The sequence below is a fragment of the Microcaecilia unicolor genome, chromosome 3 (genome assembly GCF_901765095.1).
Source record: "Microcaecilia unicolor chromosome 3, aMicUni1.1, whole genome shotgun sequence".
NCBI lineage: Eukaryota > Metazoa > Chordata > Amphibia > Gymnophiona > Siphonopidae > Microcaecilia > Microcaecilia unicolor.
In genome coordinates, this window is record NC_044033.1 from 368,066,656 (window position 1) to 368,084,255 (window position 17,600).

Genomic DNA, 17,600 nt, shown 5'->3' on the forward strand with positions numbered 1-17,600 from the left:
GTACTCCTACGGCAGCAACCAGACACTTGCCAGCTGGCAGTGCTTCTCTGGGTACACATAGCCAGTCAGGTTTTCAGGCTAGCCACAATAAATATGCATCAGATAGATTTGCATACCAAGGAGGCAGTGCATGCAAATCTATCTGATGCATATTCATTGTGAATAGTCTGAAAACATGACTGGGTTGAGAAGTAGTACCAACTGGGTTTTCAATTGCCTCTGAGCAAGTTGCTCCCCACCCTGCAAGCTATTCCCTAGTAGAGACACAGAGACCCTCATAAGCGCCAGATGTCACCAGTTCCTCAAAATTCACCTACAGACAAAACGCAAAATAAATAAAATAATATCCATTAATTTTTTTATTTTAACTACCGTGTTTCCCCGAAAATAAGACACTGTCTTATATTAATTTTTGCCCCCCAAAATGCGCTAGGTCTTATTTTTCGGGGAAACATCGGTGTTGGATCGGGGTTGGCCCACCCGCCGTCGCTCCCGGAACTAACCTTAAACGCATCCTTTCACCTTCGCAGCAAGCATCGGCAGGGCAGGCCACTCCTTCCTTCCGTGTCCCGCCCTCGCCTGACGTAACGTCCGCGAGGGCGGGGCACGGAAGGAAGGAGAGGTCTGCCCTGCTGCTGCTTGCTGCGAAGGTGAAAGAAGGCATTCAAGGTTAGTTCCGGGAGCGACGGAGGGTGGGTGGAGGCGGGGGGCCCGGAGATCTCGGGTGGGGGGGGGGGGGGGGGCGGCCTTCTCCGGCTCTCGGCGGCCCTGCTTTCAAACAAAAATTTGCTAGATCTTACTTTCGGGGGAGGCCTTATATCTACCAATTCAGGAAAACCTCTACTAGGTCTTATTTTCAGGGGATGTCTTACTTTCGGGGAAACAGGGTAGTCAGACACAGAACAGTTAGCATGACAGGGTTATAAAAGATTTCAACACACTCCTGGAGTAAAGTCCATGAACCATTATTAGCTAGGCAGACTTATGAAAGCCACAACTATGCCCAGTTAAAAGCAAGAAGGCTTAAACCTTTTCTTTGGGCTCCTGCCAGGCACTTCTGAACCGGTAACTAAGATAAGATGCAAGGCTCAACTGAATTTTGACCTGACCCAGTATGGTGGTTCTGAAGTTTATTAACAGTGAAGAAATCTAAGACTTATTCTGCAAAACCATCAACAGGTAAAGCAAAAAAATTCATACAGGTATTACGTAAACAAGATTTACTGTACTTAGTCAGTGACTAGGGAGGTTCAGGGTAAGCCATTCTAAAATGTAAAGAGCTAGAACAGGGCCTTGGCACAAATCTGCTTCCTCTGTATTCCCAAACCAAGAATGGAGGGCTATAGCAACTTCAATCCTCCATTGGCTATGTCTGAAAGACCAAATCAGTGCACAAAAGCAGTTGTCCATTATAACGGCACTGCAGAATATTTCAACCTTATAAAGTTGGGGAACACCAGGAAATAATGCTGTCCAAGCCTCACTCTGAGCTAAAGTGTTGCAAAGGTTAGAACATGTTCAAACTAGCCAAGGGAAAGAAGTTAGGCTACTGTCTGCCTATCGGTTTAAGGACTGCATAAAAAAGGATGCTTTGCTGGTGAAACAAAAAAAAAAAGCCTCCATGTATATAAAAATCTTGTTTTATCACAAACATATTTAACATACTTTTCTCCACAGATTAATGCAAGTGGTCTGTGTACTCTCAGGTGAAGGACAATACATGACTAGAATAAACTTGACAGCACAAATATTACTATTATTTTTATTTAAGCTATTTTGTGCACGGCACTGGCAATGTAGACCGACTTGAACCTCTTATCTCAAGATTTGAAACACATATAAGCAAGTTTTCAATCAAGTGGAAACCAGACTCTCACCTGCATACCAGCATCTTGAGTTCCCTTCCTCCATTTTTTCTACCCAAGATTCATTCCAAGAGTGAGCAAAGTCAATGAGCAAGACCAGCTGAATCAAGATGAAGCAGAAGGCACCGGCCATGCCCACATAAAACCACACTGAAAGGCAGCAGAATCATTCAAATCAATGTTAAGATTGAAACAGATTGCACTCCAAATATACCCCTCCAAACCTAGCTGCACCCCCTCCCCCTCCTCCTACCCTAAAATTAAAAGAGGAACAGACAGAACAGCTTAGCGAAGAATAAGGTACTTTTATTTTCTTCTAGAAGCCCCCTCCCACAATGAGATCTCTTAATACATCACAGGCAGATGGTCTGTTCTGCAACATTACAGGGTAAATTTGACCTTCAATACCTTTGAAAAAAACATACTGAAGAAACTGCCTGATTGGGTCGTCATATTATTTAAGGCATAAAGGTAACAATTACTCCACTGGGGACTATTAAATAAAACATTTCAGAAGTTCTTTGCCTCTTTATAATGTACATAAATATTTTTGATCAGTTTTGCTAAATGCAATTCCATTTCTGTTCAAATTACTGATACTCTGTTGCCTTCAGAAGATTCACACTGCTGATCCTATTTCAGCTCTAATGAGCAACATTTGTTTCTATAAGCACCAAATGGAAGAAAATTTCCTTCTTAAAAGGAAATTAGGTCATTAGAAAGTATCAGCTGGTGCAGTTTTGTCAAAACTAGCCATATCACTATTAGTAAAAAAAAAAAAAAGAAATGTAAGCTCTCAACTTACCAGTAGTAAAAGGCCCTTCTGGTATGAAGAAGGCTCCAACGGTAATTGCAACTGCTGCAGCAAATTTAAAGAACCAAAATCTAGAAAAGTAAAGAACCACCAGGAATCAACATTACAGGATGAACTTGGGATCTAATACCCACAAGTCACAAAGATATATTGTATTTGTTCAAAACAAGGCCACCTGGAGGTGCTCAGACTTGCTGTTCATAATATGGAACTTACAGAAGTTATACTAGTGGTATAGAAGAAACTGAATTTTTGGAGGGGGGACAAAAGGTTAACGTGGGCAGTAAGCTGTGAGCAACCCTTTTCCTCTACCTTCTCCCTGCATCTGTCAGTCACTTTCTTTCCCTTTCCTCACGCCTCCAACCCAAAAATACAAGGAAGCCCAAGCTGAGAGGTGATGTAACATGGCAGCCCTTTGAGCCCTCTTGAGAACTGAACCTACTTGTGGTGCCGGCATCAGTGGCTTTAAGTGCTACCGCTGACTGTCACACTTCTTAATTTCTCAGCTGATTCGAGCTGCAGATTTCTTCAACTGTCAGGGTTTAGAAGATCTATGCAAAGTACAGCAATGGTGCTCCTGGGTGCTGTGGAGGCTAAGGCAAAAGTAGAGGGGCCCAGGCCTCCCATACAATGCCCCTAAGTTAGACTGTATGTTCCTCGTAGTCAGTCTAAATAATATCCTACATTTTCTTCCAGTTTGGCATCTTACCCATTATGTATTGCTGCTCGGGGATCTTGGCTGCTCTTCACCTTTATCATGAGCAAGGAGAACAGCAGGAAGAACATGGCCATGCCGAAGCACACACGGTATACAGCTTTGTATCCAACAATGACATCACAGTTCACACGACCATGCACCATAGGAAGGGATGACCCCATCCCTCCTTCGCAAAAGCCAGGGATCTGAAAAAGGAATAGTGCATAGAGGCTTACTAATCTGCAGAATTCATTATATACAAATATATAATGCAGTATCCTACATCCATACTGAATACAATGCAGACATAACCTACTAGCAAATAACTACTAAGACTACCTAATTCTGATGAACATAATAAAAGGTAGCTTTCAAAATGCAACTACTACTGTTGGACAGACTGGATGTACCATTCAGGTCTTTATCTATAGTCATGTACTATATTAGTATGATACAGGTTTCTCTCATACATGTTTATGGTAAAATTATGTCTTGACTGATAATTTTCTCTCCTTTAGCTGCAGCAGATGAATCCAATACCTGGTGGGTTGTGCTACTCTACAAATCTCCTGCAGCGGTACCAAAGTGTTCTCCACTCACAAACCTACCTACCCTCTAGTAGAATGTGTTTTAAGGGCATCTAGGACTACCCTGCCACCAAGAAGGTAAGCAGAAGCAATGGCCTCCTTAATCCAATGCGCTACGGTTGCCTGAAATGCCCACCAGGTCCTTTCTCTGACCAGCTAGCATACCAAATCAACTATCCTAGCCAAGGCACAAAGCTGGCTCTCCAGGCCACTTCCCCACCTGAGAGAACATGAGACACAAAACTGGATCTGTTTGGAGCATATCATCACGCTAGTTAGGTTTAGGGGAGGGGAGGGACCTGGCCCTACCAGGTATACCCCTTATCACTGGCCAAGCACAGCCACGACCCCCCAAGCTCAACTACACTTGAGGGAACAGGCAAGGAGCAATTCTCAATCCAGAGAGATGCACAGGATATTTCCATCCATTTGCTGAGATGGGGAGAATACTGAAGGTGAGGTTGTGGCACAGTATCCCTTATGGCAGAGCCGTGGCATTCTATCTCCACCTGCTGGTAGGGGGACATAACCCAATCGTTACTGGATTGATCTGTGAGACGCTATAGAATGTTTTGCTACTTTTGAGGAAAGAAGTTTTTGCTTTTTGATCCCAAAAAACTGCTTGATTTCTTGAGGGCTAGAAAACGGGTGCAGATTCTAGGAGGAAATTCTCAGGGCTGACTGGTTGTACTGTTCACAACTGTGGGTTCTCTAATATACTGTTTTGTTTTTTTCTATTTTAAAAATGTCCTACTTGGCTCCCAATATTGTGGACAAACTTGATTATGATTATTTGTTATTATTGATTGACTTGTATTATTCTCTTTAATCACGCTTATAGTTGTGATTAAAAACTTAATTTAAAAAAGTGTGGCATGGTCACCCTGCTAGGCCACTAGAATCTATGGACATATAAAAGTTAACAAAAAATGGCAATACAGTTCATTATGAAGGGAGCCAGAAGCTAAGAGCCAAGAAATGTATTGAGTTATAGTATGAATACTATCACTTTACCTGATTTTGTTGATCTTTATTTCTTTTTATTGAAAGCACTGAGAAAATTAAAATTAAACCACACTATGGGCTAGATTGACTAAAGGTTTCTATCAGACTAATGCACTTTATTTAGTAAAGGGTCCCATTTTATGTAGTGAGACTAACTTAATTAATAATGCACATTAGCAGCATTAGGGGCCCTTTTACCAAACTGTGCCCTTACATGGGTCATTCCAGCAAACTAAGGCCATTTTTACTGCTGGGATAAATGACCAATTTTGCAATTTTTCTTATTAATGCCAAAGGGCTAATTTTCCCATTAGCATGTGAACCCCTACTGCGCCACCTATTTTGTAAGCAGTAGGGATTCACATGTTAAACCTGCACTAATCAGCACACAACAATGCCCATGTGCTAACTGATTAGTGAACACACCATTCTCTGCCCTCAGCACTAATAAAAAAAAAAAATTTTTAAGCATGTGGGTAGCATGTGCACTTCCTAAAATTACCACAGGATGCCTCAGCACACCCCATGGTAATCCATTTTTTGCAGCAGTAAGCATGCACTAGTGCTCACTTCAACTTTGTAAAAGGCACTTTAGTAATCTAGCCCTGCATGCATATAGCTGATGAAGCATTCACTCTCGCATGCAAGAAAATCATAAGCTTTTATGGCATTAGCTACAACTGTACTGTAGTACACTGTTTAACAGAAATAAGGAACCAGACCTTCTGTAACTGTTCTTCCATTCCTGGCATTAACATCACACAGGCAACACCAACGCCAAGTAGCAAGAAGGCAGCATAGATCAACCGGGTCACCGTAGAGTTGTTCCCACTGGGGCAGCATCGGGACAGCAGACATGGTGCACTGCCACACAAACATGAAAGCTAGGGGGAAAAAAAAAAAGAAAGATGTTGTAAACCACAACAGCTACTATCACTGGTTGTTCTTAGCCTATTGTTCCCGTGACAAATATAAAGCCTATACAAAGAAACCCAACAAGAAATCTAGGTAACATGAAAAATAATGTGTGTTTATTTTTCAAGTTACATTTTAAATTGTGTTGCACCACCTACAAACCAGTTCTTATGCTAGGACGTAAAGAATATGGCAAAGGGGATTAGCATATGTGTTCTAATAAAGACGGAAGAGACAATTAATTATTTGAAAAGGAAAGGCTCCTAGATCACCTACACAAACTGGAATAAACCTATGGACCTCAAGCACTAAAGTATGAAATCCTTGCTTTGGCATCTGCTCCAGAACCTGTGCTATGGTTTCTAATGAGTTGCAACCTATAAATCAGCGCTCTCCTCCCTTTTTATCTCCCTCCTCCCCGTTCAGCATATCCCTTTCCTTTTCCCACCCCTCCCCCTGTCCAGCATTGACCTTCTCTCCTCTTTCCCAACCCTCTCATCCAGCATCACCTACGCTTACCAGCGAAGGGAAACTGAGAACACCTGACTTTGAAGATTGCATATTCAGCCTGTGCAGATCCCCATCAAGTCAGTATTTAGATAAAGCAGAGAAAAAAGTACCCCATGTGAAAACTGCACTCTGGCCAAAACAAACAAAGCTGTTCTTTCACAGACAGCTCCCAACCACATGTGTGCGTTTTTTATAAGGGTTTTCATTTTAATTTCAGTACTAAACAACCACAGTAACCAAGAACAACTAGAACCACAGTAGTAGATGAACAAGAAACCACCCCAGTGCCCCCCCTCCCGACTACAGGAATTACAACAACCAGCTTCACATGAGAACTAGGGAGGGCTTTTGACCGGTCTGCAGCGTTTAAAGGAAAGAAAATTTGCAAGCAAGGCCTAATTTCTCTTTGCTCAGCAACCCTCCAGACCAGTCAAAACGCTTGGGAAGTACCAAAGCGGTATCCTCTGAAGGCAGGACCCCGGAGTCCAAAAGTCAAAAACACTGCCCAAAAACCAGCATCGCTTCTCGTCTGTACGTCAACCCTAAGTACATAAGTATTGCCATACTGGGAAAGACCAAAGGTCCATCAAGCCCAGCATCCTGTTTCCAACAGTGGCCAATCCAGGTCACAAATACCTGGTAAGATCCCAAAAAAGTACAAAACATTTTATACTGCTTATCCCAGAAACAAGTGGATTTTGCCCGTCCATTTAATAATGGTCTATGATTTTTTCTTGAAGAAGCCGTCCAAACCTTTTTTAAAACACAGCTAAGCTAACCCCCTTTACCACATTCTCTGGCAATGAATTCCAGAGTTTAATTACACGTTGAGTCCCCCTAGTTCTAGTATTTTTGGAGTAAACAAACGCTTCACATTTACCCATTCAACTCCACTCATTTTATAGACCTCTATCATATCTCCTCTCAGCCGCCTTTTCTCCAAGCTGAAGAGCCCTAGCTGCTTTAGCCTTTCCTCATAGGGAAGTCGTCCCATCCCCTTTATCATTTTCGTCGCCCTTCTCTGCACCTTTTCTAATTCCACTATATCTTATAATGCTTCACGAAGGAATTCACTGAAGACCACACCGCCGCCTTGCAGATATCCTGTGGTGGAATCAGACTGCTCTCTGCCGAGGAGGACGCAACCCCACCTGAGTGGAATTCACCTTATGCACCAACGGAACTGTGCAACCCTTCAGAAGATAGGATGATGCATTTGCCTCCTTCAACCACCAAGCTACAGACCTTGAAAGCAGCTGCTCCCTTCTTCGGACCGCCGTGCAGGACAAACAACCGATCCAAGAAACAAAACTCTTCCATTCTCTTCAAATAATGCCGTAAAATTCTTCACATCCAACCTTGCCAAGCGATGCTACTCCTTATCACCTGCCTTATCCCCCAGGACTGGCAAAGAGATAACTTGATTCACATGGAATTCCGAAACCACTTCAGAAAAGAAAGATGGAACTGGCTTCATGGAAATCTTCTCATTTCAAAAACAACAGGAAGGGCTCCCTACATGACAAGGGCAAGGCCTGCTAATCTGAAATCCTCCTGGCTGAAGAAATCGCTACCAAAAACATCATTTTCAAAGTGATATCCTTGCAGGTACTGCTCTCTATGGTTTCAAAGGAAGGCCCCATGAAAGCCTCCAAAACAAGGTTCAAATCCCAAGGAGGCACAAAGGGGTGATGCAGAGGACAAATAAGTTTAACTCTGAGAAGTAAACACACCACATCAGGAGAAAATGCCAAGGACTTACCCTGAATCCAACCCCAAAAACAAGACAAGTGTCATGTCCGTGGTCGTGACTCCTCTTTTACTCAACTAATTCCCCGAAGTGCAGCTTCTAAGATGGCTCCCGCCTGGCCAGCTTCCAAGATGGCTTCCGCATGGCCAGCTTCCAAGATGGCTTCCGCCTGTTCTGTTCCAGCTTCCAAGATGGCTTCTGCCTGTCCTTCCTCTGTGTTCCAAGCCTCTACTTGGTGTCAGTGTGTTCCCTGCTTCTGTCCTGCAGTAGTTGACATCATCAGTGAGAGCCTTTATAAGGAAGTGCTGTACTCGCATTCAGGGCCTTTGCATTGCCAAAAGGCCGCCAAGTTAGTCAGTGTACTGTTGCGCTGCTACATAGCCTTGCTCTGGGCTAGTGCCCTTTCTGTTCTGGGCTCTTGCCCTTCTGCTTGTTGTGTCTGTGGACTGCTAGTCCTTCTGATGCTTTACTCTGTGTTTGGTGCTACTGAAGCTCAGCCATTGTTTAATTCCCTGTCTGTGTTTGGAGCTACTGAAGCTTAAGCCATTGCTCTGCTAGTTCCTGGTTTATTTTCTCTGTCTGCTGCCTGCTCCAAGACTCTGCTAGTTCCTGGTTTATTCTCTCTGTTTGCTGCCTGCCCCAAGACTCTGCTAGTTCCTGGTTTATTCTGTTGTCTGCTGCCTGCCCCAAGACTCTGCTAATTCCTGGTTTATTCTACTGCCCAGCTTGTGTGTATATCCTGAGTCCTGCTTTTGCCCAGCTTGGGTGTATATCCTGAATCCTGCTTCTGCCCAGCTTATGTGTATTTCCTGTACCCTGTTTCTGCCCAGCTTGTGTGCTTACCCTGAACTCTGCTTCTGCCAAGCTTGCCTGTATATCCTGAACCCCGCTTCTGCCAAGCTTGCATGTATATCCTGAACCCCATTTCTACCAAGCTTGTATGCATATCCTGAACCCCTTCTCCTGTCAAGCTTGTATGTACACCCTAACCTCTGCTTCTGCCAAGCTTGTATGCACACCCTAACCTCTGCTTCTGCCAAGCTTGTATGTATATCCAAGCCCCTGCCTCCACCTAGCCTTTGTGCATGTCCTGTCTGCTTAGTCTGTCTTGTGTTCTTGCCTAGTGGCTTCGTAGCAGCTTTCAGTCCTAGTCTAGTTCTGTGCCAAGCCTCCCTCGTGTATCCTAGACCCAGGGTGGGTCCTCTGGGTCTTCAGTTCATGCCCTGTCCTGCAAGTCCTGCCGGCCGCCAGCACTCAGGGGCTCAACCCCTGAGGAATGGTGGTCAAGCGCAGGTGAAGCTGTTCCTGTCCTGCCTGTTCTAGTTTGCCTGCCTCAGTAGCAACTCCAGTCCGGAGTTCCAGCCCTGCTCTACCTTGTAGGTCCCAGAAAATAATAAGGCAACCGATCTGCAAAATCCAACGTGGAAAACAAACTAGCAGATCAGTATAATATCCAAAAAAACTTTATTGAAGATACCGTGTATGAGACAAATGCCCGACACAGGCCGTGTTTCGCCCACGATAGGGCTGCGTCAGGGGCTATAATAAACAATAAACATATTAAATTATAAAACGTCAAATTATAAAACATAAAAATGCATAAAATATATATATGTGTGTATCTAAAATATATAAAACATCAATATAAATTGTAATTTACATGTGAAACATAAATTGTGAATATATGTCCAAAAAATATATAAAACAAACAGCGATATGAACTATAATGTACATGTAAACCACAGACATGAATTATAAACATTGAGAGTCCCTTTTATTTCAAAAATTAAAATACAGTAGACATATAAAATAATAATAGACATTAACTATTCATCAAAAATATAGAGATGCATGTAAATATACATAAAATATATAAACATATCAACAACCAACAAATCAACAACACATATATTCCATATATATTACACTTATATTATAAAATACCAGCAAAAGAAGGGCACGGTCATAAAAATTGGTCCATAAAATGGGTTATCAAAAATTAAAAAAATAAACAAAAAATTAATAAATAAATAAATTAAACAAAACATTCAGGACACCTACCTAGTCTGTATCTTTCTTGAATAAGAGCGGCTGAAGGAAGAGGAACAAATATATAATTACAAACGTATAAAAATAATAAAATGCCAGCTCAAAAGTAATTTAAAAAATGATGAAAAAAATAAATGAATAAATAAAGATATAAATAATGTAGATTGCCAATCAAATAGGTATGTAATATCAAATAATCTATCAGGACAAGGATATAAGGGATTTTCTTCATAAAAAAACTAGCATGAGCAGCTCAAAATAGCATATCCCTGGATAAATAAAAATAAAAAAAACAATACAAAATGAAAAAATAATGAAAAAAAAGAAAAAAAAAAAGAAAAAAGAAAGGAATCATAATAATGACAAATATCAATAGTAGAGAAGAAAGTGAATAATAAGTGGTGGGGTGGTTCAATGTGTAAGTCATGTGAGACTAGTAATAAATGATTAAATCATCTTTGTATAACAAATACCAAACATTAGTGTGCTGTTGTATAGACTATGTAAATTACAATGGTGCTCTGACAGGATCTCATAGGAATCAATTGTCACCATTGATAGACTCAAAACAAACGACCATACTGAAACATTTGTTAGCTGAAGCTGTGATCTCACTGATCTCAAGCATAGTCATTACTACTACTACTATTTAGCATTTCTATAGCGCTACAAGGCGTACGCAGCGCTGCACAAACATAGAAGAAAGACAGTCCCTGCTCAAAGAGCTTACCACTGATAGAGTCCATATACCAGTCTGTAACCAGAGGATATCCATGATATTACATTTGTGAGTGACACAGAATGAAACTGTTCACACGCTGATCTTAATATCTATAGTGAAAGCGGACAGAGTCAAAGTACCACTCGACAACTTGGAAAAAAGTGTGTGCATAACTCATTGCTAATAACCAAATGATCCTGTAGATCTATACTGATGAAGAAAAAACCTGTCACAAAACAAATTAATGCCTGAAATCACCTAAATGCGCTGGTTCAAACTCAATTAAAAATACTGACGGCTCACCTATATAATACCGAACATAAATTGACATTAAACAGCATAAAATGAACCTTTTGAATGAATACAGACAGCGTCTAAGAGGCTCATTTTCAAAGCACTTAGACTTACAAAGCTACATTGTAATCTATGGAACTTTGTAAGTATAAGTGCTTTGAAAATACACCTCTAAGTCTCCATAAAAGTGTACACAACTCATTCCTGTCAACCAGATGATCCCATTTACCCATACTAATTGAAAGATCGCTGTCGCAGATTAAAATAATCCTAAATAAAAAAAAAACCTTAAATAAAACCACTGATAGTGTGTAAGTGAACCTCAAATGACTATCGTTAAAAGATATACCTTGTTAGAAATGGATCAAGTTAGAGAAAGTGATACTCACTGCGTGACGCCAGATAGTCGATAAATCGTCTGCTATCAAAGGCTGTAAAAACCGTTGGAAGTGCGAATGCTACCTTATATACTTAATTTCCGGTTTGGACTCAAACAATATTACCTCAGAGCCCAAATGGTGTTTGATGGTTTGAATGAAAAGATAATGTGAATTTGAGATGTCAACTATTTGTAGAATCGACATGATGATGTTATTTGAAAATAAATTTTTATTTTATGCTATGGAAATCAAACCATATGTAAATGAGGTGTAATGCGTGAGTGGTGAAATTCTATGTCATATTGAAGTCAATGTGAAATTTGGACATATTCACAATTTATGTTTTACATGTACATTACAATTTATATTGATGTTTTATATATTTTAGATATACATATATATTTTTTATGCATTTTTATGTTTTATAATTTGACGTTTTATAATTTAATATGTTTATTGCTCATTATAGCCCCTGATGCAGCCCTATCATTGGGTGAAACACGGCCTGTGTTGGGCATTTGTCTCATACACGGTATCTTCAATAAAGTTTTTTTGGGATACTATACTGATCTGCTAGTTTGTTTTCCCTGCTCTACCTTGTATCCAGTTCCAGGGTGGTCTTGTCTGCCTCTGCCGCTCCTCGGCAGTGGTCCAAGGGCTCACGAATTCCGGTTCTGCCTCGAGAACCTGACAACAAGGTCACCACCTGCTCCTTCAAAGAGACTAAAGAGCCCCTGTCCAGACTATTCTGCACGAAGTTCAAAACCTCCACCATCAAAGACTGCATAGGCTGAAAAGACCTATCCTGGCACCAGTTCTCAAAAATACACCACACTATGATGTAAGCCAAGGAAGTCGACCGCCTCCACGATCATAACATAGTGGAAATGACTTTTGCAGAATACCATTTCTTCCTCAGCCGAGCCCTCTCAAGAGCCAAGCCGTAAGCAAGAATAGAGATGGATCAGCTATCACACTCAGATCCTAATGAAGCAAAGCGGCAGGGGGACCTGGATCGCCAGGTGTATCAGTTCTCCATACCACGGCTGCCGGGGACAATCCGAAACCACCAGAATTACCAAGCCTGCATGGAGGACCCAACCCACAAGAGTCCAAGGTGGAAACACGTAAAGACGAACTTGGGCCGGCCACAGAAGAATCAAGGTATCAATCCTCTCGGACTAAGGATCCTTTCGACAACTGAAGAATCGAGGCATCCGCACATGCCTGGACATCGCCATGAGGTCCATAACTGGTCTGCCCCACGTCTGCACTATGTGTTTGAAGACCACCTCGTGAAGGGACCATTCTCTGAGATCCAACATGTATCTGCTCAGAAAGTTCGCTGCAAGTTCAAAGCCGTGAGAAACTCGCCCAGCTCTACCGCCGCCACCACAGACCGCAGAGTCTCCATACAAAAATGCCGGGCTCATAAAAACTGGTTGAACTTCCGGAGGTTGAAAATAGGCTGGAAGCAGCCCCCTTTGCGAGACAACACAAAATAAATGGAACATCGACCTGTGCAATACTCAAGAGGAGCAAAACTTGACTGCTCTTTTGGAAACCGTGGCACATCAGAATGCCAAGAAAAAAAAACTTCCTATGGGATTGGAGAATTCAAGCTTGTAGTCGTCACTGATACCCTCTAAGATCCACTGGTCCCAAGTGATTTTGGGCCACTCTTCATAGAAAAAAGTCAACTGACACCCTATCCTGCTGTCCAAAGAGCAGGCCGGCATCTCATGATTGAGAAGGACACCCTGCAGCACCCTGATGCGCTGAGGTGCCAGAGGGCTGTTTTTCCCCACGAAAGGAAGAACTCTGTTGAAACCAGGATTGCTGTAAGGCCCTGATGCACAGCCAGGTTGGTACCTCAACGACTCAGGAAGACAGGGCCAAGAAACCTCTACCAGACAAGATTTATCCTCAGGCAGTCTCTGAGCCTTAGAGTCCCCCAAATCCTTAACAATCTTCTCCAGATCCTCACCAAAAAGAAGTTTCGCGCGAAGAGGCAGCCAAGTGAGATGTTGCTTGGACACTAAATCTGCTGGCCAATGCCTGAACCATAAGACAGTGGAAATTTTCTCCTTTCCTGGGGAGAGGTCAGAGAGGATGACATAGGATTCATCCTCTTCCAACTCCCATGAGAGCTCCTCACTGATGTCAGTCAAAAACTTCTCATGAGAGGACTGAGACTGAACCTACTTTGACTTAAAGGATCCACGTCCTCGAGAGAGGCATTGAAGAGTCAACTCCCTCCTTGACTCCAACAAAGCTTCCTCCACCAACGTCATGGGACTACCGGCTTGGGTGGCAGTCAACCAGGGCTAGACCACAAACTCAGAGTCAAGCAAGGCCACAACGGGAGGCAGAGGAGGCACAAGCACCCCCAATGCCGATGCAGCCCATTGCATAAATCCAGCGAGCAGCTCAGGGAGTAAGGCCCAAATGCGCTCATTGAGGGCCGACACCAGGACAGGCTGGGCATCGGCTAAGTCAGGCTGCAGAACTGCCAGGGCCGAGATGAAAACTGAAGCACCAGAATCTCTTGTATGGAGGGAGGGCAGTCTTCCCAGTGCCGACTCATCTTGGGTGCCGAGTCCCTTGACACCTCAGCGCTCCCAGCACCATGTAATGAGGAGGATCAATGCCAATGCTTCTTGGCCTTCGCCTGAAGTCATCATCGAGGCTCCTCAATGCAGACGAGGACGACATCGAATCCTCACATCGCCTCAGAGTCAGGTCCAATGCAGATCAGTCCCAGGGGCCCTGCACAACAGCCAGCGTTGAGGTAGGTGGAGACTCACTCGATACACAGCTGCTCCCAGTGTCCATAGGTCTGGCAGCCATACATACCACTGCTCCCGATGCAACACTCATTGGTGCCGACACTGCTGATGTCTATGCCGATGGCGTCGAAGAATTGGACCCGACTCCAAAAATCCTCTCGTTGATCCTCTCTGGCTACCTAGGTCCTTTTCATCATCCGAACATAGGTCGGTTCCTAAGCACTGAAGACACCAAGAATGGGTATCCTTGCCAGAGATGGTCCAACTACACAGGATACAGCGTTTAAAGCCAGTGGGACATGGAAGGGAAAACTTCCATAGCCAAATCAAATGACGCAATGATGCCAAAAAAGGCACTCAAGAAGCTCGTCAGACCGAGATGTGAAGAACAGGCCAGAGATGTGAAGAACAGGCCAAAACGTCAAACACCCTTCACTGCGGAAGAAAAACTGCGGTAACCACACTCTCGTGGCACTCACGCTTGTTCAGTGTAGCACGGCTCACGTGCCACAAAGCTCTTGTGCTTGTTCCAAGCTCTGGACCAGGAAACACATGGTATTGCATTACACATCAGTGAAAACTGAACGGCCTGCTTATCCTTGAAGAACATACTTTATACATGAAGAAAAATCATTGGATATCCGCATTTAAAATCTTGTTTATTAACACTAATCAGCAACAACAACAACAAAAATTGTATAGGGCACGATTGTGCTTTTTCTACAGCAGGCAATTTGCACAATATGATGACATGTCTGTCAGATATGTGTGATGGCTGCATTAGCAAACGTCAGATTTTAAAAAAAAAAAACTACTTCTCAGCAACTATGGTTTCTCCACACAGAATAAAATGGGTTATTTTTTATTTTTTTCAAAACAGTTATTACAGAAAAGCTGAGATGGCACACATCTACAGTTATTACCTTAAGGGCCAGGGTTTTGCTCAGACCCTTTAACTTATAGTGGTGTTAACGACTAAACGCTGCATCACGGAGGTCGCAATCATCATTAAAAGGGAAAAAAATAAAGACTTTTTCAATGAAAAAAAAAATTACAACTTTATATATACTTTTCCAATAAAGAACCCCCTTCACAACAGTCTGAGAGATCAATTTGCTCTCGAGTCCCAGCCAGGCCCAAAGGACACTCCTACAGCTCCCCATGGTCTCTGATCCTACCTACGTGCCTAAACTGCAGCGGCTGAAGGGGCAGAGCTCAAAGAAGCCGCTATCCGCTTCCCTCGCCACCCTTCCCGGGCCGAAAAACCTTTCCAATCACAAAACACTGGGAAAGAGCCATAACAAGAAGGCCGGCGACACCCCCCCCCCCCTGGCTCCCAAATATAAGGTACACAGAAGAAGGTTACCCAGCTGGCGGTGGAACACAGGCCTAGCACAGCCCCCATTGCGAAAACCAAGATAGCGAAACCGAAGTGACAGAACCACTTCTCTCTCCGCCCGCCTCCTGTGTCTTGTTTACAGCTCCTCCGAGTCGCTTTCAGTCGCACCGGGCCACTGTCGCCTCCCTCCTGCTGCTGACGTCATTGTGGGTAATTCCGCAATTCCAGAGAAGTAGTGCTATGCTAGTACCGCCTCCCAGGCATTGCCCACAATGACGTCACAGGCGCACTGTCACTGGCGGCACGGCGTGCTGGGAGGCTCCGCAAGCTGCTGAAGAGGTGGTGAAGGGAGAAGTGAGCGTGCGTGGTTTCTTTACATAACCTAGGACGGTTCGCAGTGACGAGGGGGGGATCGTTTGGCGTGCGAGATTCTGTTATTGCGTTTATTGCAGGGCCCACAAATGTAACTGTCTCTGGGGAAAACACTAAATGGATCTAAAATGTTGAGAATGGCTGATTCTCACTCATATGTCCAAAATCTCAAAAATGAGTTAATGTGTTATATGCTCACACCCCTCTGTTTACTAAGCCGCGTGTATGGGATATTGGCATCAAAGAGGTCAAATTGAGAACAGAAGACAGAAGGCTGTCTAGCCTGTTATATGGGTTGAAGCTAGTAGGCGTAGCTTGCTTACGGTAGGCGGAGTCGCAGGTACACCCAAAACAATAGCAAACGCTATTGAAAACAATAGTAAAAAAATCGTTAGAAATAATGGAGTGCGTATGCGTGGTCCATCTGTACAAAGTCAAAAGCTGTTCCAGTTGGATGGGCAGTGTCTTAAAAGGTAGAGGACAAGATTTTTTGTTTTTACTTATTTGGCGGCGTTTTAATTTATTTGAAAACGTTCCATATGTACATATATAAATATCATGAAATCAAACTGAATATCACGAGAACGGCTTCAAAAATTATTGTAGCTGATGGAAATAGCACTAATAAATGCTGTATTTTATGTTCATTTATTTACACTATTCTATACAATATACAGTAATATATGGTCTACATCTGTGTTCTACAGCTGGCTAGCTTTGTTTCTGTGATTCCTGTGTACCAGACCCTGGATTGTTGCCTGACTACGCACTGTGTTGCTGCCTGCCTAGACCTCGGACTGTTTCTCTAACTATTCACTGCACTGCTGATTCCTTGGCTCCTGGACGGTGTCTGCTCTCCCTGCCTGTCGGGTCAGTGGCTGTGCAACCCCGCCGGTTCCGGAAGTCCTGGTGGCCGCCTGCACCTGGGGGCTGAACTCTCGGGGAACGGCGGTCGTTGCACAGGTGAAGCTAGGGGTTGTCTGGCTGCCTGACCTAGGATCGCCACTGGGTCCATCGAGCCCAGCATCCTGTTTCCAACAGTGGCCAATCCAGGTCACAAATACCCGGCAAGATCCCAAAAATGTACAAAACATTTTATACTGCTTATCCCAGAAATAGTGGATTTTCCCCAAGTCCATTTAATAACGGTCTATGGTCTTTTCCTTTAGGAAGCTGTCCAAACCTTTTTTAAACTAACCGCCTTTACCAGATTCTCTGGCAATGAATTCCAGAGTTTAATTACATGTTGAGTGAAGAAAAATTTTCTCCGATTCGTTTTAAATTTACTACATTGTAGTAGCTTCATCGCATGCCCCCTAGTCCTAGTATTTTTGGAAAGCGTGAACAGACGCTTCACATCTACCCGTTCAACTCCACTCATTATTTTATAGACCTCTATCATATCTCCCCTCAGCCGCCTTTTTTCCAAGCTGAAGAGCCCTAGCCGCTTTAGCCTTTCCTCATAGGGAAGTTGTCTCATCCCCTTTATCATTTTTGTCACCCTTCTCTGCAC

The 17,600-nt window shown here is 43.2% G+C and overlaps 1 protein-coding gene across 1 annotated transcript in view; it reads right to left on the reverse strand.

Moving 5' to 3' along the window:
* SERINC1 (serine incorporator 1) overlaps positions 1-15,948 on the reverse strand; it is a 41,472-nt gene extending 25,524 nt beyond the window's left edge. The window contains exons 1-5 of the mRNA XM_030198568.1: positions 15,743-15,948; positions 5,691-5,852; positions 3,389-3,582; positions 2,671-2,750; positions 1,878-2,015 (exon numbers count right to left, since the gene is read on the reverse strand). Coding sequence (XP_030054428.1) covers positions 1,878-2,015; positions 2,671-2,750; positions 3,389-3,582; positions 5,691-5,852; positions 15,743-15,781 — 613 coding nt within the window. The 5' untranslated portion in view covers positions 15,782-15,948. The remainder of the gene's footprint in view (positions 1-1,877; positions 2,016-2,670; positions 2,751-3,388; positions 3,583-5,690; positions 5,853-15,742) is intronic.
* Between the last annotated feature and the right edge of the window lie 1,652 nt (positions 15,949-17,600).